We start from the raw sequence: 23,715 nt of genomic DNA on the forward strand, positions 1-23,715 counted from the left end.
ATTCTTGTTGGTTTCATGCTTCTTTGTAGATCGCCCAGACTGGTGGGTGCAAGACGAGAATAATCGAGTAGTTTTTATCTAGGACAAGTATTTTTTTCTTCTTCTTCCATTCAGTCGTGTTCGACTCTCAGAGACTGCCTAGAGTCCCTGCAGCTTTCTTGGCAAGATTTCAGTTTGCCATTGCCTCCTTTCTAAGGCTGAGAGAGAGTGACTGGCCCAAAGTCACGCAGTTTGGTTTCTGCCTAAAGTGGGACTAGAACTCGCTGTCTCCCGATTTCTAGATTAATGCCTTAATCACTATACCAAACTGGCTATTTCTTGTTTTTATTTTTTATTATATTTGTAAGCCTCCAAAAGACTTGTCAAGTTGCAAGAGAAAAACCCAAATCCATAAATAGATAGTGCAAAGCAACAGTAATTGATTGGGGTCCTACTGTCCTACCTAAGCTAAAGTAATTTAGCAAGACAAAATAAATTAAGCAAACCAAATTTAGGGGTTAAGGCTTAAAATCTTCCGGACCTTCGGACCTTCCGCTGCGAGCTTAAAACACACTTATTTATTTGCGCAGGACTGAGTTAGATTTTAAATTTACGGGTTTTAAACTGGGTTTTATTTTTATATTTTTAAATATTTGGCTTTTAGAATAAGTTTTTTAATTGTTTTTACTCTGTATTTATGTGTTTTTAAGTGCCTGTTAACCGCCCTGAGTCCCTCGGGAGATAGGGCGGTATACAAATATGATTAAATAAATAAATAAATAAATCTAATTTGGGATTTTTGGTTGTAGCATTCCGGGTTGTATGAACAGCCATTAAAATGATTTAACATTGTATAGATTCAGCCTGTTGTGGATTATTCAATAAATCTTAAATCACGACTTAACATTATGGAACAGACATATCTTCTTTGTCAGAAACATTGTTCAATATTAGGCCTGCTATATCTGGGCACCACAATCCATTCAACTGCTAGATAGCAGCAAAGGGAGATATAAACTTTTAAATATTTGTTTCCAGTCTTCTGAATTTTTTGCTGCTTAAATACAGTAGGCACAATTATATAAACTAACTTTAACCTGTTTTCTGGTTTGTTTTCAATGTCTTCTATCAACCAAGGACTGCAAAATCAAACTAAAACAAATTCCATGAATTGTTTAAGTACTATTTTATAAATTATTTCAATAAAATCTATCAAAGTCGTATATGAATATTGTGTCTTGAAATAATGTGTTGTTGGTCTAGTTTGATCATCATTACACTCTGATGTTCTTTAATTTTTTATATCAAATTACTTCAACATTACCATGACTCTGCACTGGTCAAAGTTTGGATTAGGATGTGGAGGACCCAAGTTCTAATCCACCCTCAACCATAGAAGTTTCTCATGACTTTGGATGAGTCCTTCTCTTTCAGCCCACCTCCCTTACTGGATGATTACTATGGGGGAAATAGGAAGAAGTGGCATTCTACATATTGTTTTGGGCTCTTGAATGAAAGTTGGGAAATACAGTAAATCCAATAAATAAATCACATGTTTATAATTGTGTACAATTTTTATTAACTACTTAATTTCCAGGTAGAGCAGATTGCCCCTACTATGCTAAGGCAGAACTCCTAGCTGATTATCTGCTGAAAAATTTGCCTAACTTCAGGATACACAAGATAGTTCAACATCCTGACAACTGGGAGGTAACATTTATTTATTTATTTATTTATTTATTTATTTATTTATTTATTTATTTATTTATTTATTTATTTGATTTTTATACCGCCCTTCTCCCGAAGGACTCAGGGCGGTGTACAGGCAAAAGTAAAACAGGTAATACAATGTACAATTTAAAATGCAAATTAAAAAACTTATTTTAAAACTAGCCTGAAAAGTTAAAATATATAAAAAACTAAAACCCCATTTAAAATTAATTAATAGAGTAATTTAAAATTGATAAAATTCAATTCAAGCCAGCCCCGTGCGAATGAAAAGATGTGTCTTCAGTTCGCGACGGAATGTCCGAAGGTCCGGTATTTGGCGTAAACCCGGGGGAAGCTCGTTCCAGAGTGTGGGAGCCCCCACAGAGAAGGCCCTTCCCCTGGGGGCCGCCAGCCGACATTGTTTGGCGGACGGCACCCTGAGAAGTCCCTCTCTATGAGAGCGTACGGGTCGGTGGGAGGCATGTGGTAACAGCAGGCGGTCCCGTAAGTACCCAGGCCCTAAGCCATGGAGCGCTTTAAAGGTCGTAACCAAAACCTTAAAGTGCACTCGAAAGGCCACAGGTAGCCAGTGCAGTCTGCGCAGGAGCGGTGTTACGTGGGAGCTACGAGTAGCTCCCTCTATCACCCGCGCAGCTGCATTCTGGACTAACTGAAGCCTCCGAGTGCACTTCAAGGGGAGCCCCATATAGAGAGCATTACAATAATCCAAGCGAGAGGTAACGAGCGCATGAGTGACTGTGCACAAGGCATCCCAATCAAGGAAGGGGCGCAACTGCCGGACCAGGCGAACCTGGTGGAAGGCCCTCCTGGAGACGGCCGTCAAATGATCTTCAAACGACAGCCGTTCATCCAGGAGGACACCTAAGTTGCGCACCCTATCCTTTGGGGCCAGTAACTCGCCTCCAACAGTCAGCTGCGGCTGCAGCTGACTGAATCGGGATGCCGGCATCCACAGCCACTCCGTCTTGGAGGGATTAAGCTTGAGCCTGTTTCTCCCCATCCAGACCCGTACGGCTTCCAAACACCGGGACAGCACTTCAACAACTTCATTGGGGTGGCCCGGGGTGGAAAAGTACAGCTGGGTGTCATCCGCGTACTGCTGGTATCCCACCCCGAAGCCACTGATGATCTCACCCAACGGCTTCATGTAGATGTTGAACAGAAGGGGCGAGAGAATCGACCCCTGCGGCACCCCATAAGTGAGGCACCTCGCGGTCGACCTCTGCCCCCCTGTCAACACCGTCTGCGACCGGTCGGAGAGATAGGAGGAGAACCACCGATATACGGTGCCTCCCACTCCCAATCCCCCCAACCGGCGCAGCAAGATACCATGGTCGATGGTATCAAAAGCCGCTGAGAGGTCTAATAGGACCAGGGCAGAGGAATAACCCCTGTCCCTGGCCCTCCAGAGATCATCCACCAATGCGACCAAAGCTGTCTCCGTGCTGTATCCGGGTCGGAAGCCGGACTGGAACGGGTCTAGATAGACATCTTCATCCAGGTATTGGGGTAGCTGTCGCGCCACAGCACACTCTACAACCTTCGCAACAAAGCGAAGGTTGGAGACTGGACGATAATTACCCAAAATAGCTGGGTCCAGGGAGGGCTTCTTGAGGAGGGGTCTCACCACCGCCTCTTTCAAGGCGGCAGGGAAAACCCCTTCCAACAAAGAAGCGTTGTTAATTCTCTGGAGCCAGCCTCGTGTCACCTCCTGAGTGGCCAGTACTAGCCAGGAAGGGCACGGGTCCAGTAAACATGTCGTGGCGTGAAGCCTCCCCAACAACCTGTCCACGTCCTCGGGAGCCACAGGGTCAAACTCATCCCAAACAGACTCGACAAGTCGTGCCTCCTCTCCCTTGCTTGGATCATCCCAATTTCGGTCCAGACTGTCCCGGAGCTGAGCATTATTTCAGTCTGGTTTGCTAATGAGATTCTCTACTTTTGGAATCCATTAACCAAAAGAAATATCTTTTCAGGTAGCAGAAGAGAGAGATGGGATAAATATACAGTGCATAAAGATAGTTATATGGAAACTGATGAAGAAAGCTAATGAATTCTACTAATCTTTGAGTTTGGTTATTTGTAACATCAAATGTATGATGGTTTAGAGACATAAATAAAGTTTGGGAAATCTACAGTAGCTTTTTATGGCTTTAATATTTATTGATGGATAAAAGTCACATTGAGGATACACAAAAGCTTCATCTGTTTTGCTTCAGTTTAAACAGACAAATTAGATTTTTGTTTCTTTAGAAAGAATGACATAATTTAGGTAACAAGTCAGAGATAAAAAAATACTCCACAAATTAGTGGCAAAATGAAGTGAATATATTGTCCACTAGTGGATGTTGCTACATTTGTCTAGAACCTATTTATAATTGGATGTCAGTTAAAGCAGTTAATCGAGGTATTAATAGATTATCATAGAATATATTTTGTGTTTTTATCCTAAAATACTGAAAATGAACAATTATTGATTAAGATACTTGAGTGCACATATACAGTATTTAACCAGACTCTGTTTTCCTTTATTTTGTATGGTTCCAGTTCTATTAATGTGGTTATATTAGCATTGCCTAATATAACCACATTAATACGTGTATGTGTATGTCAAGGTTTAACCTAAAAAGGGAAGTTTAAGGGGAAATAATTTCTTGAATAAAGTGCAATTCTTCCTTAACTCCAGAGTGCTTAGGTAAAATTAGTTGATAGAAATTGCAAGAAAACAGAATACCTTAGGCTGTGATGAGGTGTCTTTCACTGAAAGTATTTTCAGCAAAGATGTGTAGGTTTTTTCCCCCCAAGGAATAATGTGGATTCTTTAGTGAGAAGGGAATTGGACCAAATGATGAAAATGTCTCTTCCCATTTCATAACTATGTAAATCAAAAATTGTGAATGTATTTCATCTGCAGACTGAGCTGACTCTGGGCGCTCAAATATGGGTGCCAAATGTCTATGGAGATTCTCAGTCATCCAGGTCATGGTTGTCCTAAAGGTATTTTTTCAAGAGGCAACTGGACTCTGGTTTTTCTTTGAAGACATTTCGCTTCTCATCTAAGAAGCTTCTTCAGCTCTGACAGGATGGTGGGGAATGGAATATCAATGGAATGGAAGCAATGTCGGTTGGCGGTCCCCAGGGGAAGGGCCTTCTCTGTAGGAGCTCCTACGCTTTGGAATGAACTTCCCCCTGGCTTACGTCAAGTGCCTGATCTTCAGACCTTTCGCTGTGAGCTGAAAACGCACCTATTTATTCAAGCGGGACTGGACTGAAATTTTACTGGGGTTATTTATATTTTAAGATTTAAATTTGTTTCAAAATTTGGGCCACATTATAATATGCTTTTTAACTTTCTTTTAATGTTTATATATTGAATTTTACTTGGCTGTACACCGCCCTGAGTCCTTCGGGAGAAGGGCGGTATAAAAATCGAAATAAATAAATAAATATAAATCCTTCCCTTTCCCACCATCTGGTTAGAGCTGAAGTAGCTTCTTGGATGAGAAATGAAATGTCTTCATAGAAAAACTGGAAAGTCCAGTTGCCTCCCAAAAGTACCTTTGAGACATGGGTGCCAAATGTTATGAGGTAGGCAAGTTGCTTTGTTAGTATGTGAGCTTTCTTCCATCCCGATGAGTTTGCTAGCATCCACATTCATAGATTCTATTCAGAAATATATTCTTAACACTAGCCTCTTATACTGTATGAAGGGAGAATGTTTGGATAATTGTAGGAAATGTAAGGATGATTATTTCAACAAGGCAGTTAAATCCATAAAGCCATTTATGGATCTGTGCATATTAGCATTTCATGTTATGCTTAATTTGAGGGCATTTATCTTTAGAAGTGGCTTCAGGAGATCTGTAATGAGAATGGCTGGAAACACAAACGTTCCCCAATTATTTGGAGAGAACTATTGGACCGTGGCGGAAAGGGCCTTCTTCTAGGAGGATTCAATGAATTTCTAGAACATGCTCAGGTAAAAATTTGCATATAGACTTGTTGCATATTGATTTTCCTGCTAGCTTCTTTTCCTTACTCATCAATCTGTTTTTATTTATTTTCAGACTGACCAAATTTCAGTATACAGTATGTTTAACCATACAATGCTACAGTCAGCTTAATTAAAACTGTTAGGGAATTAGTGAATGGGAATTTAAATATATCAGTAAAATATCTGAATCTCATTGAAGGACATTTGAAACAGATAATATAAAGCAGAGGTGTCAAACTTGATTTTATTGAAGGACACATCAGGATTGGGTTTGACTTCAGGGGGAATGGCGGGAGCATGGTTAGGGTGGGCATGGGAAGCTCAACGTCACTCGTGTGATCAAAGGCCACTTTTGCTAGTTGTTTGTTTTGCTAGCACTCTGCCAGCGAAAACGGAGCTCGGGTGGGGCATATGTGGCCCTCCAGGGCTTCATTTTTGGCTGCGACAGCCTCCTGCATCCTTTGCCAGCTAAAACAGAGCTTGGGCGGGCCATGCGCGGGCCAGATCTAAGCAACTCACGGGCCACATCCAACCCATGGGGCTTGAGTACCCCATATACCCATGATATAAAGGGATAGAACAGTTTGTTAAAGTAAATGGAAAAGGGCAGTAAACAGGAAGTTATTTGAAAAAATAATGAATCAATTTTGGTAATCAGCAAAATATTTGTAACAAGTATATAATTGTAGAACTTTATTCATTAGATAAAATAATTCTAATAATAATAATTCTAAATAATTCAATTATCTTGGATAATTGATATGTATATCAAGATAATATATATATCAAGATAATTGGTGGAACTCTGATCTAGATTAATGGGTGATATGTAGTAGAGTTTTTGTTTCCCAGTTACTTAAAAATGGCAATAACGGAATGTAAAGATGTTGCAATGAAGAAAACTAAGTACAATGATGACTGGATTTTGAGGAAGTAAACTGCCAATATGGTAGTAGCAGCTAACCAATTGACCAATCTTGAAAAGCTATGCAGAATTAGGACTTGAAAGGAAAACCATCAGAAAATCCCAGAGCTATAGATTAAATTGGGAAGAAAATAAAACACTTCTGCACTTCCCCTGGTAAAACTGTATGCATGTCCATGGAGTCACTAGATTTTTTGTGGGAACTCTGAAGTAAGTTCAAATCTGGATTTAAATCAAATCCATCGATCAAGAAATGTCCACAGGCACCATATTGTTAAACTCTAAGAATATGTCTTTGCTCTTGACTCCATATCAGAAATAAGGGTCTGGCAAAAATAAAACCTGACAAAACTAAAATCTGCTTCCCATGTTATGTTATTTTACTATTTACATATATACTGTTCTTCTTGGACACTTAATGTCATAAATTTAAATTGCTCTCCCTATTCTGTTATTATTACTATTTCTATATTTTTGCAATCAAATGTATTTTGGTCTTCAGAATTTGAGATAACTTGATATTTATTGATGAATCTTTTTGATCTTCAGCAATATTATAACATCACATCAGATATGATGACTGAAGAGATGTTACTAATAGCTAATGAGAACTTGCAGACTTGCATAGAAATTGAAGCAGAAGAGAAAGAACTAAAAAGTCTTATCAATCCCTTGCACATTTGGCTTAATAGGTGAGAAGGTGAAAAAGAAACAACAGAGTCTGAAAAATGTTAATTCATTTTTTCTTACTAACGGTTACAGAGTCATATTTGCTGAACTGGAATCACATAAACCAGTGAGAGCGTTCTTTTGTTGTGATTCTAAGATTGCCAAATTGGCATTCAAGAATTTGGATAATTCCTCTTTAATGTCCAACTGCAGATTGCCATTGTCCGTTAGCTGTCCTTGCCATCATGCCAGCATGCTTGACCATGCTGCTTAGTTGGCTCAAAATAGGAATTGGTAAATTTTTGCTGATTCCAGGATGTGTTATTGCCATTGAATTGGTTTTCTTTTGTTCCACCTTTTTTTTGCGGGGGGGTGGGATTGAAGAAAATGGGGAAATTCCCAGATATTTATCATTTATGTTTCTTACATGTTTGTATATACTCTCCTAAGGCAAATATATGTTCAACTGTGCTAAACAGATAGGTACAAATGTTTGGTGAAGGGGTTAATTTTTGTCAGATCATATAACTGAATTTGGTTACTAACAAAAAGTTAAGCTTGATTGGCATTTGGATGGAAAATCACCAGGAAATCTAGATTCTAGGCTATGGGTTAGAATGGCAAATTCAAAAAATCTGTTGGAAGAAGGCAATGCAAGCATATTGTTACCAAGGAAACTACATGAAAGCTTTGTTTTATTTGAAAGATAGGATAAAAATCTCCCCAGTTATCTTTCAAAATTTCTCTTTAAAAAAGGAGGAAAGTACTTTATATATCACACGGAGGAAAATCTCTGCCAGTGCAGTTGTTCTTCTCTGAATTAGTTCACCCCCATTCCAGATGTTTATGATAGCATGGACTAAACCAGAAGACAGCAACACATAGAGTATTTGCTATGTAATATGCAGTTATCCTTTCAATATTTACATATATAGATTACATACATACATACTAATATGTGAGGGATTTGATTGATTAAGAGGCTTTGGTTTCCCTTTCTTGCCACTTGCTTTGCAAAATTTCACTATTACCGCCAACTTGCCCACAGTGAAGTGAAAAATAAATTCTGTGGAAAATTTATTTTCTGTGGAAAATTTATTTTTCTGTGGAAAAATAGAAAATTTATTTTCTGTGGAAAAATAAATTCTGTGGATACCAAATGCTTCAGAATTAATGGTTTTCCTTATTGCTTTTTTTCTTAATCAGAGCATGCAGTCCTGCTTGTTATCATCTGATCCCGTTATTAACTAATGGTGAAATATTTGGAATGGAAACTGAAATAAGCCTTCATTTGTTTGACAGAAGTATTTTCAAAGACATTCTTTGGGGTATTGTTATGGAGACTCAAGATTTAGCATCCCCAGTCCTTCGTAGTGTCACTTTACATACTGAACTGGAGGAGATTTTCCTTGATGCTGATATCATTGTTTTGTTTGATGACATCCTACAGGAAACAATCCCAACAGTCGAACACTGTATCCACCAAGTGACTGATCAATGTAAAATATATGGCCCTTTGATAGAGCAGAATGCCAAAAGCAATGTCAAAATTATTGTGATGGGAAAAACCTTTACCAACCTTAAGTCATTAATGCTTATGACATATGCACCCTCTATAAATCCTAGAAATATTATCACTCTTGCCATGTTATTGGAAAGTGAAGCCAAAGCTATGGTAGCAAGAAAAATGCAAATGCACCCAGCAGGTATGTAACAGATTGATCATTGAATTAGTTTGAACTATTTTTGTCTCATGTTTAAAACTAACAAAGACAAACTATAAATGAAAATTAAAGTAAGTATGTAGAGGTCCAGAGAGATAACCTGGGAGAAGAGACTATTAGGTAAACAGTAGGGGGCAAAAGAAACATGTTAAATCCGGAGAGCCACAAGAGTGTTAGGAAGAGACCTAGACTATTTCTACCTGTCCTCTCCTGCTGGCTCCCTGGGTATAAGAGGGAGAAAAGGGAACTTGGGAAGATTTCCAATGTTAATGTCACCCTTCCTGAACAGATAGATCAGGAAAGAGATTCCACAAGAAGATTAGTCTCATACTTCATTGAGATAGTCTATAATAACAAAATCTTGCAGATCAGTCCATGTGTGTTCCTCTTACACTCTAGGGGAACAGGATTGTAAAATCCCTCTCTACATATTCCCAGGAAAATTGGAGTCAGGGCCATGGAAATGAAGTGCAGATGCTCCCCTCCTAAATCATCCACTATTCTCTCTAAAGGCTTATGGAAGGATCCTAATTCATGAGGTGATAAATGGATTCTAAATAGTAATAGTATGATTTCATACTAATGATTTTCATTTTGAGGGATTGGATATACACAGAAGGCAAGTTGTTCAATATTATGCATCAATGTAAAGGAATTCTGGTGCTTTAGGAAAGAGAATGTGAATGACTCAAATAAAGACCACACAAAGGATACTTGTTATTTATGCTGGTGACCATGTTGACTATATGGCACCTCCAAATTAGAAAAACTATATGCTGGGGAATGGTTACTGGGACCATTATTGACTGCTTATGGGTTTGAGGTATTTTAGTGCCAGATAGGATGCTGGAATAAGTTAATCTTTCATTTTGTTAGTCTTTTTTCAATTTTCCATTGTTGTCTTCAACAGGAATAAAAAACCTCATTGTTTGGGGGAACATCAGTGGCAATAGCTTCGTTGATCTGAGTAAAACAGAGCTATATAGATATGACAGTGCCATCTGGGGCCCACCAAGGTTTTTTCGTCCTTTGTTGGATGTGCTATTTGATCGGTATTCTTTCTGATTTTTTTTAAAAAATGGTATTATGCATTTCTTGAAACATATAGAAACATAGAAAATGTATAAAGTGTTTGTGCCATATAAAGCTGCTTCAGTCCTTAACCTATTTCACATTCCTTTAGTCCTTTAAAATTCTTTTTTTGGCCCTTTGTTGCAGTCAAAAAGAAAAGCAGCATTTAACTGAACTTGAAAAATGAGATAATAAAGAATTATGTGCTATGGAACTGCTGGCCTTTGGCTGTACTAAAGTATATCTGCCTTTGCACTATTGTCTTTAAAAATGCTGTATATGTCTGAGCCTTTTCACAATTATCTTTAGATTTCCTACATTTAATTTTCTAGATATTTTGTGACTGATATTAAAGGTAAAGTGCTGTTTACCTAAATTTAAAATTGCCTTGTAACATCAATATTTTTATGTTCAACACCCAAAATGATTAGCAGTAAAAAAATATGTAAATATTTTTTTATATTAGGCACGTTGCTATATCTTTATTTCTATCAACAGAGTTCTAGAACTCTAGTACAAATTAAAATTTTTGTGATATTTCTAACCCTGTATGTAATGCTGTATTATTAAAGAATGTCATGACCTAAAACTTGGTATTTTCCTTTAAAATAATCAAGATTATGGTATTAAAAAGTAAATAAATGGGCTGCCTTGGTAATTATAAAAAGTTTTTTATTTTTTATTTTTCTTATACACATATTATAAATGTACATTTTCTTATTCATAGGTAATCATACATATTCTCTCTAAAGAAAGCACAAAAATAAAACTTTTTAATTACCTTTGGAGTTGCTCTTCTACCCTTTCTTTCCCTTCGTTTTACAACAAATTTTCTTCTTCTCTTTTCCCTCCCTCCTTCTCTTTTCCAACCTTCTTCCTCCTCCTTTCCTTCCTCATACCTACTTCCCTTTCCTTTCCCCCACTCCTCTTCTCTTTCCCTCCTTTCTCACCTTCTCTCCTACTCTTATCCCGTAATTATCTTCCTCTCCTTCTCCTTTCTTCCATCCCTCTCTCTCCTTCACCTCCTCTATCTTACCTTCTATTCCTCTCTTCTTTCTTTCTTCCTTGTTGTATATTATTTCCCTTGTTCCGAGCAACTCCAATCTTCTGATAATATATACTTTCTTTCCAATTTCTTTTCTATTTTATCCAATCCATCATTTCATGATTGTACATTTATATCTATAATCTTCTCTTCTTCATCCCCCCTCCCCCTTTTCCATCTATTTTGGCAATATCTGGGTTCTATTTCTTCGTTACCATTTTTCTCATTTATTTTCCATTTATTAACATTGTTTATTTATTGTCTTTTATTTCTGTATCTTTTCTAACTACATAAAATCTTTCCCATGTCTTGAAATACACCGATTCCTCTTTATCTTTTATTCTTAAAATTAATCTATTCATTTCCGCACAATCTAAGATCTTTTTTATTACTTCACCTTCTGATGGGATTCTCTCCAACTTCCAATACAAGTCTTGCTCCTGTTATTACATAGATAATTAAGCACACTTCTTTGCTATATCTTTCTGGCAAGATACCCAATAAGAAAATTTCTGGCTTTAATTCTATGAAATTGTGTAGCATTTCCTTTAACCATGTCTGTATTGTAAACCAATGTTTTTTTGCTTCTATACATGTCCACCACATATGATAATATGACTCTGGCAAATTCAAGCATTTCCAACATTTAGTTGATTTATCTTTAAACATTTTTGCTAGTCTTTATGGTGGCATGTGCCATCTATAAAACATTTTATATAGGTTTTCCTTATATGCCATTGCCATTGTCAATTTATAATTCCTTTCCCATAGTTGCTGCCATTTCTCTAATTCTATTGCATAACCAAAATTTTTCGCCCAAGTTATCATTGTCTCTTTTATTTCTTCCTCTTCTAGTCTAACTTGCAATAAATAATTATACAATTTTTAATCATTTTTTTCATCCTTTCCAGTCAGTATCTGATCCAACTCTGATTCCCCCAAATTAAAACCATATTGTTTCAAGTCTTTATCATATCTTGATTGTATTTGCAATCTTGTGTACCAATCAGTCTCAATCCCTTGTTTTTCTAATTCTTGCTTCTGTTTTAACTCTCCCTTCTCAGTTAAAATGTCTTTATAACATACAATATTGCTCATATTAATTATATTCAGATGTGTCAACACTTCTATTGTTGGAGGCCACATTGATATTTCCATGTAGTGTTTTTCTTTCACTCTCTCCCATATTGTTAACAAGCCATTTCTTACACAATGTCTCTGAAAGTATCGATGTATCCTATTTTTGCCATACCATAAGAAAGCATGCCAACCTAGTTGCAAATCATGTCCTTCCAAAATCAATGATCTTGTATTTCTCAATAAAATCCATTCTTTAACCCAAGTTAACATTACTGCTTGGTGATAAAGTTCCCAGTTTGGTAGACCAAATCCTCCTCTAGTCTTAGAGTCTTGAAGCAGTTTAATATTAATTCTTGCTTTTTTTCCTTGCCATATATATTTCCACATCATGTTATGGCTGCTCTGGTAATTAACAACTTTACAGAATACAGAATAACAGAGTTGGAAGGGACCTTGGAAGTCTTCTAGTCCAACCCCCTGCTCAGGCAGGAAACTCTATAACATTTCAGAAATGGTTGTCCAGCTTTAATCTAATGTTCTTTTAAAGTCCTACTTCATTGATTTTAAGACACATTTTGCTACCAAAACTGTTTCTGAATACTGTTTCCCTGAATTTTTATCTGTTACAGACATCTGTATTGGGCAAATCTAAGTGGCTTAGAAGTATAATACAACACATGACAATACAGTTTCTAAAGTCATAATATTTAGTTAACTCCATAATACTATAATTATTGTGTCTCTGATACCAAAATGACTATCTGAATAATGTTTTAACAGCTTTCTAAATATAACAAGGTGCATTTTTATTTTTAAGGATAGCTGCTTCTACAGGAGGAGAGACAGGAGGAAGAGAGCTCCAGCACAGAAGCTTGTCTCCAGGACCCCTCCTGCTAATTTAAATTTCTTGATTGTCAGCCATCTTGTCAGAGGACATTTTTACAGTTGTTTTCTATATTATGTTTTTAAAAAGCTGTAATTTCTTGTTAACAGTGAATGGATGCAAATTGAATTTGTGGCTTCACTGAGTTCCTTAACTTCTTGGGGAGCTCGTGGTTTAGGAATGGCATCTGCACATACAATCGCTACTGTGCTGAGATACTGGTACCAAGGATCCCCTCCTGGAGAAATGATCTCCTTGGGAGTAATTAGCGAAGGTAAATGTCTTGAAAAGCTTTTCTGACCCACTTCTTTTGGTGTCATTAAAGCCTTTTTCACCAAAGCTGAATATTTTCAACAGGGAATTCTTGTAGGGAAGTCAAAAAAATCAAGATGGCAGATATGACTGTGTTTTTAAAGCCTTGCATCTGTAAAATACACAACCATTTTAGCCATGTGATCCAGATGCAGGGGCTGCAGGTGGGGAGCCATACATATACCAGTGGTGCCGCCAATCGCTCCTCTTGGATTAAACTGATAATTAATGTGATGATGGTGATGATTTTGTGCCTTTGAGTCAGTTATGACTCCTGGAAACTACCTCGTCAAGTTCCTGCAGTTTTCTTACCAAGGTTTTTCAGAAGTGATTTGCCATTGCCTGTTTCCTTAGGGTTGAGCATCCAACTGGCTTTGTGTCCAAGGCAGGACTAGGACTCACAACCTCTGCAACATTAACTGTTTTTATCCTGTGATTAACAGGATCTACTTTAAGCATGAGCCAACTCTCTGAATCTCAATTTAAAAATCTAACTGAAATAGGAACGTTAGATTTAATCCATATGAAAATTTCTGTCTCTATCCATTGTTCACCTTATTTTTGATAAAAGTAGACATATGCATGAAATCTACATCTACTCTTCCTTCTTTCTTTAATATGGCAACTGCTTCTCAGATATTATATTTTTGGATATCCAAGAGTTGTTCTATGTATCTGCATATAGTTCTGGCATCAAATTAATCTGGCTCTCTGGCCTACATGCATATTTCATATTTGTTCATTTATGTATAGCCTATTTATAATATTTATTGTAACAATCAGTCTGTTCCCAGCACTTATAATCGGTCCCTATTTTGGGGTAGTATTATGTGAGATCCTCAAGCAAAATGAGAACGTGAAGTAATTTAAGAGGTTTTTTTTAATGAGCAACTTGATACAGTAAGAAATAATAATAATTGACTATTATTATTGTTGTTGTTAACAATAATAATGGTGCTCTGTTGGGTTTTTCCCGATTCTATAGATGGATTTCTAAGAAATCATGCATCAGTAAGATTTAATACAAGGTTTTATTACAAGTTATTATTAATAACTTCGTTAGATTTGTAAAATATTATAATACCTTCTAGATTACAGGTGTCAAACTTGCCACATGATGTTGCTGTCATGTGACGTATTGTGACATTTTTTCCCTTCATGGTGGGCATGGCCTGTTTGTGACACATCCGGCCCATGGGCTGCCAGTTTGACACTCCTGTTCTACATTATACCTCTACTAGTGACTATGTCTAGAAAACGTATATTAAACCTAAGTTATAGTGATTAGAACAATTCTCCTCTACTCTCTCCATCAGAGCAGTAATTCCTAGACCAGAGAGGAGTATTTATTGCTAAAAGTCAGTTCTAGTCATTCTGTTTTATTTTCTTAGAATCAGAATGGAGGGATTTGCATCGTATTCTTGTGATGCTCAAATGGAATAGAAAAAGTATCTGTGTATTAATTTGTTATTTGTTACTTGTATATTTTATACTTTTGAAGTCAATTACTTCTGTTTCTTAGGTCAATTTGGACTGCCTGAGGGGATTGTTTATTCAATGCCTGTAAGGTTTGAGAATGGCAGCTGGGAGATCTTTACAGAAATAGAAATTAATGAAAAAACTCAATCATATCTTCTAATCCTGGCTTGTGATCTCATTCGGGTAAAATCATATTTTTATGTATATATATTCATTTTTTCATATTCATATATTCATATTTTTCATATCAAATTATTCTTATAATTTGTTCTTTTAGTTTGGATAATCTAGAAAGCTTTCATCAAGATATAGCTGTTCTACAAAGTGAACCTTATCTGAAAATCAACGAAGACACAGTCATTTAGAGTCTAGTGACCAGTTCTTTTATATCATTTAAGTTTAAACATTAAAATTAATTTGAAAATTTGAAAATTATTATATTAAAATTATTTTCTAGATGGTTTGTTAGCTGCTTATTGTGGACAACAGAAAAAAAATATGTACATAATAGGACATGTTACATGAAATAATTGACAGATCTTTATTGTAATGTGAATTCAAAAAGACAAGCTGAAGGTTTTTAAATAATCTGTGGTCAATGGCAATATGTGGTATATTTGTAAAATATTTCTGTAAAACATAAAAATTAGCAAAAATTATTTGAAAAATAACAAATTACATTATTCTGTGGAAATTATAATTATAATTTCTGTTAAAATCAAATTCACTCTTATGAGATTAACAGATAACTGTTTAGAAGAAGTACATTATTTTTATATGAGACACATATTTTATTAATGAAAAAATTCTTAATAAAGTCATTATAAATGCTATTATAAATCACTTCCAATTGATACAGCTTTTTTTCTATTCAGGAAAAACAAGTTGCCTTAGGTGAAGTAGCAGAACTTAATCCACAAAGAAGAGGTAAATATCAGTAACAAGTTATTAGTACTCAAACAGTATAAAAGACATTTACAGTAGAGTAGAGTAGAATAGAATAGAGTAGAGTAGAGTAGAGTAGAGTCGAATAGAACAGAACAGAACAGAACAGAACAGAACAGAACAGAATAGAATAGAATAGAATAGAATTTTTTATTGGCCAAGTGTGATTGGACACACAAGGAATTTGTCTCCAGTGCATAAGATCACAGAGTACATATAAAACAAATTTAAAAATAAATATTCTATTACCAAGTTTTTAAACTCTATAAAAAGTGATGAAATAAATATGTTTACATTTTAGCTGTTTCAACTCTCAGACTAGAGTGGTATAGGTGTTTATTTGTCCTCATAGTTGAGGCCTCAAGACCTCCCCACATACCATTTTGTATAGTTATCAGTAGTTATGACTACTGACTACCATAGGACTGCAAAACATGTCGCCTCTGGGCTTCATAAATCCTGTTTGGGTGAGGCACTCTACATACCTTCCCCACTCTATTCCACCCTGCCCCCAGCAGCTTTTCTTTTTGATATGCTCAGTTGCTGCTACGTTTCCTACCTACCTATTAACCATATTTTCTTCTGTCTCGCCACTCTTTCTTCCTCATCCTACTCTATGTTCTAGTTCTTCCCAGCCTCCCCATAATGCCATTCTTTAGCTCCTGCCCATTTCTCCCTAATCCACCCCCTCTCCTCCATCTTTTCCATGCTACCTTTTTTTTCTCAGTTAAAAAAGATGTTGCAGCAGTTTTGGGCATTTATAGAAAATGTTCTCATTGAACATTCCTTTTACAAAGAAGAAAAAGCAGAAAAGGCTACATTTTAATTTCTTTCAAAATAAAATGAGAATATCCTTTCTTTTGTTCTCATAACAAAACAAGAAAAGCACAGACTCTTATTGTTGATGACTTGTCAGAGCATTGTTCTGGAGCATATTTTCTAGTAAAGAAATAATTTGTGCGAATCAACCACGGGTTGCTACGTGGTTTTTTTATTATTATTATTTTGTCAGTCACATATAAGATAACAGGTAAAAGTATAAACATAATTTGGATATATGAAAAGAGCAAGTAAAAAAGGAATATTAGGACAGGGACAGTAGGCACGCGGGTGCACTTATGCACGCCCCTTACAGACCTCTTAGGAATGGGGTGAGGTCAACAGTAGACAGTTTAAGCTTAAAGTTTTGGGGGTTTGGGGAAGAAACTACAGAGTCAGGTAGTGCATTCCAGGCATTGACCACTCTGGTACTGAAGTCATATTTTCTGCAATCAAGTTTGGAGCGGTTTACCTTAAGTTTGTATCTATTATTTGCTTGTGTATTGTTGTGGTTGAAGCTGAAGAAGTCATTGACAGGTAGGACATTGTGGTAGATAATTTTATGTACTATTCTTAGGTCAGATTGAAGTCTGCGTAGTTCTAAATTGTCTAAGCCCAAAATTTGGAGTCTGTTGGCATAAGGTATTTTATTGCGAACAGAGGAGTGGAGTTATAAAGCATACACAGCCAAGTCAGAGCTTTGGGAAAGGAGGTTTTCCCATCAAAGACATGGTGTTGTCTTAGTTTATTGTGAAAAAGCCATAGACTTCATTGCCTTTTGTAGTGAATTAGAAAACTAGATTCAGATTGGTCAGGTGGCAGAGCAAGGAAAGGGGAAGCATGCAATGGTTGAATGAAAAATAATGTCTTCACTTAACTTTAAATATTTATTTATTTATTTATTTATTAATCATATTTATATACCGCCCTATCTCCCGAAGGACTCAGGGCGGTTTACAGGCAGTTAAAAAACACATAGACACATAAATACACTATAAAAACAATTAAAAAACTTATTCTATAAGCCCGTATTTTAAAATATAAAAAATAAAACCCAGTTAAAACCCATAAATTTAAAATCTAGCTCAGTCCTGCACAATTAAATAGGTATGTTTTGAGCCCGCGGCGGAAGGTCCGAAGGTCCGAAAGCTGACGAAGGCCGGGGGGTAGTTGGTTCCAGAGGGTGGGAGCCCCCACAGAGAAGGCCCTTCCCCTGGGCGTCGCCAGGCGACATTGCCTCGCTGACGGCACCCTGAGGAGACCCTCTCTATGAGAGCGCACGGGTTGGTGGGAGGCATTCGGTAGCAGTAGGCGGTCCCGTAAATAACCCGGCCCAATGCCATGGAGAGCTTTAAAGGTGGTCACCAAAACCTTGAAGCGCACCCGGAAGGCCACAGGTAGCCAGTGCAGTCTGCGCAGGATGGGTGTCATGCGGGAGCCACGAGGGGCTCCATCTATCACCCGCGCAGCCGCATTCTGGACTAACTGCAGCCTCCGGATGCCCTTCAAGGGGAGCCCCATGTAGAGAGCATTGCAGTAATCCAGGCGAGACGTCACGAGTGCGTGGGTGACCGTGCATAGGGCATCCCGGTCCAGAAAGGGGCGCAACTGGCGTACCAGGCGAACCTGGTAGAACGCTCTCCTGGAGACGGCCGTCAAATGATCTTCTAAAGACAGCCGTTCATCCAGGAGGACGCCTAAGTTGCGAACCCTCTCCATCGGGGCCACTGACTCGCCACCGATGGTCAGCCGCGGATTTAGCTGACTGTACCGGGATGCCGGCATCCACAGCCACTCTGTCTTGGCGGGATTGAGCTTGAGCCTGTTTCTCCCCATCCAGACCCGTACGGCCTCCAGACACCGGGACAGCACTTCGATAGCTTCGTTGGGGTGGTCCGGTGTAGAAAAGTACAGCTGGGTGTCATCCGCATACAGCTGGTACTTCACACCGAAACCACTGATGATCTCACCCAGCGGCTTCATGTAGATGTTAAACAGTAGGGGCGAGAGGATCGACCCCTGCGGCACCCCACAAGTGAGGCGCCTCGGGGCCGACCTCTGCCCCCCTGTCAACACCGACTGCGACCGGTCGGAGAGATAGGAGGAGAACCACCGATAAACGGTGCCTCCCACTCCCAATCCCTCCAACCGGCGCAGCAGGATACCATGGTCGATGGTATCGAAAGCCGCTGAGAGGTCTAATAGGACCAGGGCAGAGGAACAACCCCTATCCCTGGCCCTCCAGAGATCATCCACCAACGCGACCAAAGCCGTCTCCGTGCTGTAACCGGGCCGGAAACCGGACTGGAACGGGTCTAGATAGACAGTTTCATCCAGGTGTAAGGGAAACTGATATGCCACCATACTCTCTACAACCTTCGCCGCGAAGCGAAGGTTGGAGACCGGACGATAATTACCTAAAACAGCCGGGTCCAGGGAAGGCTTCTTAAGGAGGGGCCTCACCACCGCCTCTTTCAAGGCGGCCGGGAAGACGCCCTCCACCAAAGAAGCAATCGTAATCGCCTGGAGCCAGCCTCGTGTCACCTCCCGAGTGGCCAGCACCAGCCAGGAGGGGCACGGGTCCAGTAAACACGTGGTGGCATTCAGCCTACCCAACAGCCTGTCCATGTCCTCGGGAGCCACAGGGTCAAACTCATCCCAGACAATATCGCCAAGACCACCCTCGAGCATCTCACCCGTGTCACCGCAATCTTGGTCCAGACCATCCCGAAGCTGAACGATTTTATCGTATAGATAACCGTTAAACTCCTCAGCACGTCCCTGCAACGGGTCATCCCGCTCCCCCTGGTGTAGGAGGGAGCGAGTCACCCGGAACAGGGCGGCTGGGCGGTTATCTGCCGATGCAATGAGGGAGGAGGCGTAGCTACGCCTCGCTTCCCTCAATGCCACTAGGTAAGTCCTAGTATAGGACTTCACTAGTGTCCGATCAGCTTCCGAACGGCTAGACCTCCAGGAACTCTCTAGGCGTCTTCTCCGGCGCTTCATCCCTCTCAGCTCCTCGGAGAACCAAGGAGCCGGTTGGGACCTGCGCCGGGTCAGAGGCCGCAAAGGCACGACACGGTCTAAGGCCCCCGCCGCGGCCCGTTCCCAGGCCGCAACAAGTTCCTCAGCCGAGCCGTGAGCCAGACCCTCAGGAAATGGCCCAAGCTCCGTCCGGAACCCATCCGGGTCCATCAGGCGCCTGGGACGGAACCAGCGTGTCGGCTCCGTCTCCCTGCGGTGGTGAATGGCGGTCAGAAAGTCCAGGCGAAGAAGAGAGTGATCTGACCATGACAAAGGTTCAGTGACTATTTCCTTTAAGTCCAGATCTCTCAACCACTGACCAGAGAGAAAAATCAGGTCCAGAGTGCCACCCCCAATGTGAGTAGGGCCATCAACTACTTGGGTCAGGTCCAAGGCCGTCATGGAAGCCATGAACTCCCGAGCTGCCGTCGATGGCGAGGCGGAAGATGGCAAGTTAAAATCCCCATGACTAAAAGTCTGGGGTCTCAACTACCACCCCAGCCAGCACCTCCAGGAGCTCGGGCAGGGCGGCTGTCACGCAGCAAGGAGCCAGGTGCGTGACCAGCAAGCCCATCTGACACCTATGACCCCACCTCACAAGAGGATTCACACCCGGCAATCTGAGGTACAGTGGTCTCCTCGGCTCTAGACTCTCTTTAATAACAACCGCCACCCCCACCCCTACCCTGGGCCTCGGCTGATGGAATGCACGGAAACCCGGTGGGCACATCTCGACCAGGGCACGCCCCTTCAGTGCCCAACCAGGTCTCCGTAACGCCTATAATATCCGGCACCCCTGAATCAGATCATGTATTAGGGGCCTTGGCCACAGACCGCGTTGCATAACATCAGGCGAGGCCCAGGCTCTGAGGGTCTTGACCATCCGGGGAGCGGGAGAAGGGAGGGATCGGGCGCGATCGCCTGCAGACATCGGCGCGCCCCCAAACGATCGGTCCCCCTTCCGCCATATCTGCCCCTCCCACTTACCGTGCAAATGGAACCACCCTCACCAAAAGGAACGCAACCCCCTATAACCTCCGAACCCATTACTGAACCGCCACGAGCACGCGCAGGACTGGCTCCCCACCCGGGCTACTCCCAATACCCGCCTAACCCTCCCACCCCCTCCCCGACGGGTTCTCTCCCCTACCCGTCGAATCCCTCCCTATTTTATTAAAATAGAGATATTTTAATAAAATATTGCCTGAAACAGGCAATACCTGTATACTCCACATACTCATGTACTTAACAGAATGAGTTGGATGGGGCCTAGGAGGTCTTCTAGTCCAACCCCTGTTCAAGTGGGAGACTCTATACCAAGAGACCCATGGTATAGGGTCTCTTCTTAAAACCTCTTCTTAAAAACCTCCTTCTGAAGGCAAGTTGTTTTACTAGTTAATTCTTTTAACTGTCAGAAAATTCTATCAACAATAGCAAACTTTTCAAAGTCATCATGAAAGAACATAGTCTCTTCAACTATGCTCTGACGGTATTTCCCACTTCTTCATTTGAGTCAAACTGATGTCCCTATAGACCAGGGGTGTCAAACCCGCAGCATCACATGACATATCAGGACTTTTTTCCACTTCACTAAATCAGGTGTGGACGTGGCCAGCACATGACACATCCAGCCCATAGGCCACAGGTTTGACAGCCCTGCTATAGATATATCTTCCATTTCTGGAAAGATGGAAGTCATATGGTACTAAGCCTGTACTGTATGGGGAGGGTGTAAGAGTATGCAGTCACTTCTTGGGTGGCTTATAATGTATGAAACTTGTTGTGTTACAACAGAACAGCCCTTTTGTGCTTCTGAACTCTGCTTAATCATTGTTCCAAAATGCTGAGTGTTGCAATCTAGTGCCATGAAGTGGTGTCAGGTTCAAAAAATCCATTTGAACAAGTCACCCAGGATCATTGGTTATGAGATAGGGACAAATAAATTTCATAAGGAAAAAAAAATAACCATCTGCATCACAAAATCTATAATATTAAATTTACTTGCCCAAGTCTGGGCTTTGACTTTTTATTGTACAATAGATGAAACCTTTTGATGAAACCTTTTGACATGGGCAGACACTTTGTTTTTGACTCATAAAGATGAGTCCATGTTTTGTCAACTGTCACCAAACTATAAAGAATATTCTTACCTTCATTTGCATAGCCTGGCAATAGTTGCTTGTACATTTCAGCTCTTGAAGATTTCAACTCTATCATGAGCATGCTAGAAACCTTCCAATACTGAAGAATATCAGTAATATGACTTGCATGTTCCTGTGAAATTTCAAACTTGGTCAGTGGATTGTCCTTAATTCATTAGTCTTTGTCACATGGAATTTGTTGATTGCTATTATGGGTTTTCATACAGTTTATTCTTGTTCACACAAATCAACTCTTCCAGTTCACAGACTTAACAGTTTTTGGTCCAATAATGTACAATGATACTCATATCAGTGTAGTTATGATCATAATCTGCATTCAGCAGTGAATTTCAATTGGAGGGATTCCTTCAGCAGTGAACAATTCAATGTTGCTTAAGGTGCTTTAACAAGTAGTCACTGCAGGCTTCCATTTCATTAACAATAGCAACATTATGTTTTCTGATAGCTATTTGAAGTGAAAAATCAGAGCTTCCAGCATATCAATATGCCTTCTATTGGTGACATGGAGCATTGGAGGGATTAATTCCATTCAACTATCATAATTTTTCATATTTTTATATATCAAGAGTGTTACTGTATCAGTGTTATGCCAGCTGCTTCATCTGACTGCTGTCCTGCTTGATAAGAGTTTGTTCCTTGGCTTTGTCTTAATTCTTTTTTAAAAATTGCAGCAATGTTCCTAAATTGAAGAGTTTGGCAATTTATTTCTGTGGGGAAAAAAATAGAAATAAATAAAACAGCTCTGCTACCTTTGGACTTTAGCACTTGACATTATGAATTTATACATCCCTAATTTACAATATAAATCTATAGATGTCTATACAAATCAAATTTCATGGAGCTAACCTCCAGACACATGGATATAATAATGCAGTTTTAACTTTATGTGGTGTATCAGTGGCTAAGACACTGAGCTTGTCAATCGAAAGATCGGCAATTCATTGGTTTGAATCCCTAGTGCCACGTAACAGGGTGAGCTCCCGTTACTTGTCCCAGCTTCTGCCAACCTAGCAGTTTGAAAGCACATAAAATGCAAGTAGAAAAATAGGAACCACCTTTGGTGGGAAGGTAGCAGCGTTCCGTGCACCTTTGGTGTTTAGTCATGCCGCCACATGACCACGGAGATTTCTTTGGACAGCGGTGGCTCTTCGGCTTTGAAACGGAGATGAGCACCGCCCCCTAGAGTTTGGAACGACTAGCACATATGTGCAAGGGGAACCTTTACCTTAATTTTAAACACTAATAACAATAACATTTTAACTAGCTCATTATTTTCTTTGGATTCTGCCAGACTTCAAAATATAGACATGACAATTCAGTTTGTTATGGCCAATTGACAATATGTGTTTTATTCTTCTTCATAATAATAGAATGAGCATAGCTAAATGGACAACACAAATATTGTTTCTTACAGACATCCATGCAATATATCGTGATGTAGCAGAAGAAGAAGAAGACTTTGAAGTAAAAGTTGGTAAGGCAAAGAAATGTTTTACTATAATTAAAGACTTCAATTAAAAATAATTATTACCATTCCCAAAACATTTTTATTTTTCCAAAATTAAAACAAAAATGAAATAGCAAAAATATTAATAATATTCTTTAAAGAAATGTTACTTCAGGCTAAACCAAGAGCATTTTTAAAAAGAGGGAAATGATAAATGTTAATTTGGAATGTATACGTTGAGTTTGTAGGTGTATCTCCTGGGCTGTAACAAAAGATCAAACTAGAGAATTGACTCCCTGTCTTGCTCTTGCTCCGAATCCTAGGTAAGGTTAGAAATCTTTCTCTTCCTCTTTTCTTCTTGTACATATTTCTCTGAGCTATGTCTCACTTTGCCTTCTCCCAGCTAAAGTCTTTACATCCATTACT

The 23,715-nt window shown here is 39.4% G+C and overlaps 1 protein-coding gene across 4 annotated transcripts in view; it reads left to right on the forward strand.

Annotated features, from left to right (window-relative positions):
• MDH1B (malate dehydrogenase 1B) overlaps positions 1 to 23,715 on the forward strand; it is a 39,435-nt gene that overhangs the window by 237 nt on the left and 15,483 nt on the right. For 2 of the 4 annotated variants that reach the window (XR_009155488.1, XM_058186374.1), the window contains exons 2-10: positions 1,577 to 1,689; positions 5,555 to 5,689; positions 7,179 to 7,321; positions 8,505 to 9,004; positions 9,933 to 10,074; positions 13,212 to 13,375; positions 14,936 to 15,075; positions 15,768 to 15,819; positions 23,257 to 23,316. Coding sequence is in view for 3 of the 4 variants with exons in the window: in XM_058186374.1 (XP_058042357.1) it covers positions 1,577 to 1,689; positions 5,555 to 5,689; positions 7,179 to 7,321; positions 8,505 to 9,004; positions 9,933 to 10,074; positions 13,212 to 13,375; positions 14,936 to 15,075; positions 15,768 to 15,819; positions 23,257 to 23,316 (1,449 nt within the window). In the remaining variant the exon portion in view is untranslated. Of the gene's footprint in view, positions 1 to 38; positions 43 to 1,576; positions 1,690 to 5,554; positions 5,690 to 7,178; positions 7,322 to 8,504; positions 9,005 to 9,932; positions 10,075 to 13,211; positions 13,376 to 14,935; positions 15,076 to 15,767; positions 15,820 to 23,256; positions 23,317 to 23,715 lie in introns of those variants that run through there. The other 2 variants (XM_058186396.1, XM_058186388.1) reach the window with 2 other exon arrangements.

The sequence above is a fragment of the Ahaetulla prasina genome, chromosome 1 (assembly GCF_028640845.1).
Source record: "Ahaetulla prasina isolate Xishuangbanna chromosome 1, ASM2864084v1, whole genome shotgun sequence".
NCBI lineage: Eukaryota > Metazoa > Chordata > Lepidosauria > Squamata > Colubridae > Ahaetulla > Ahaetulla prasina.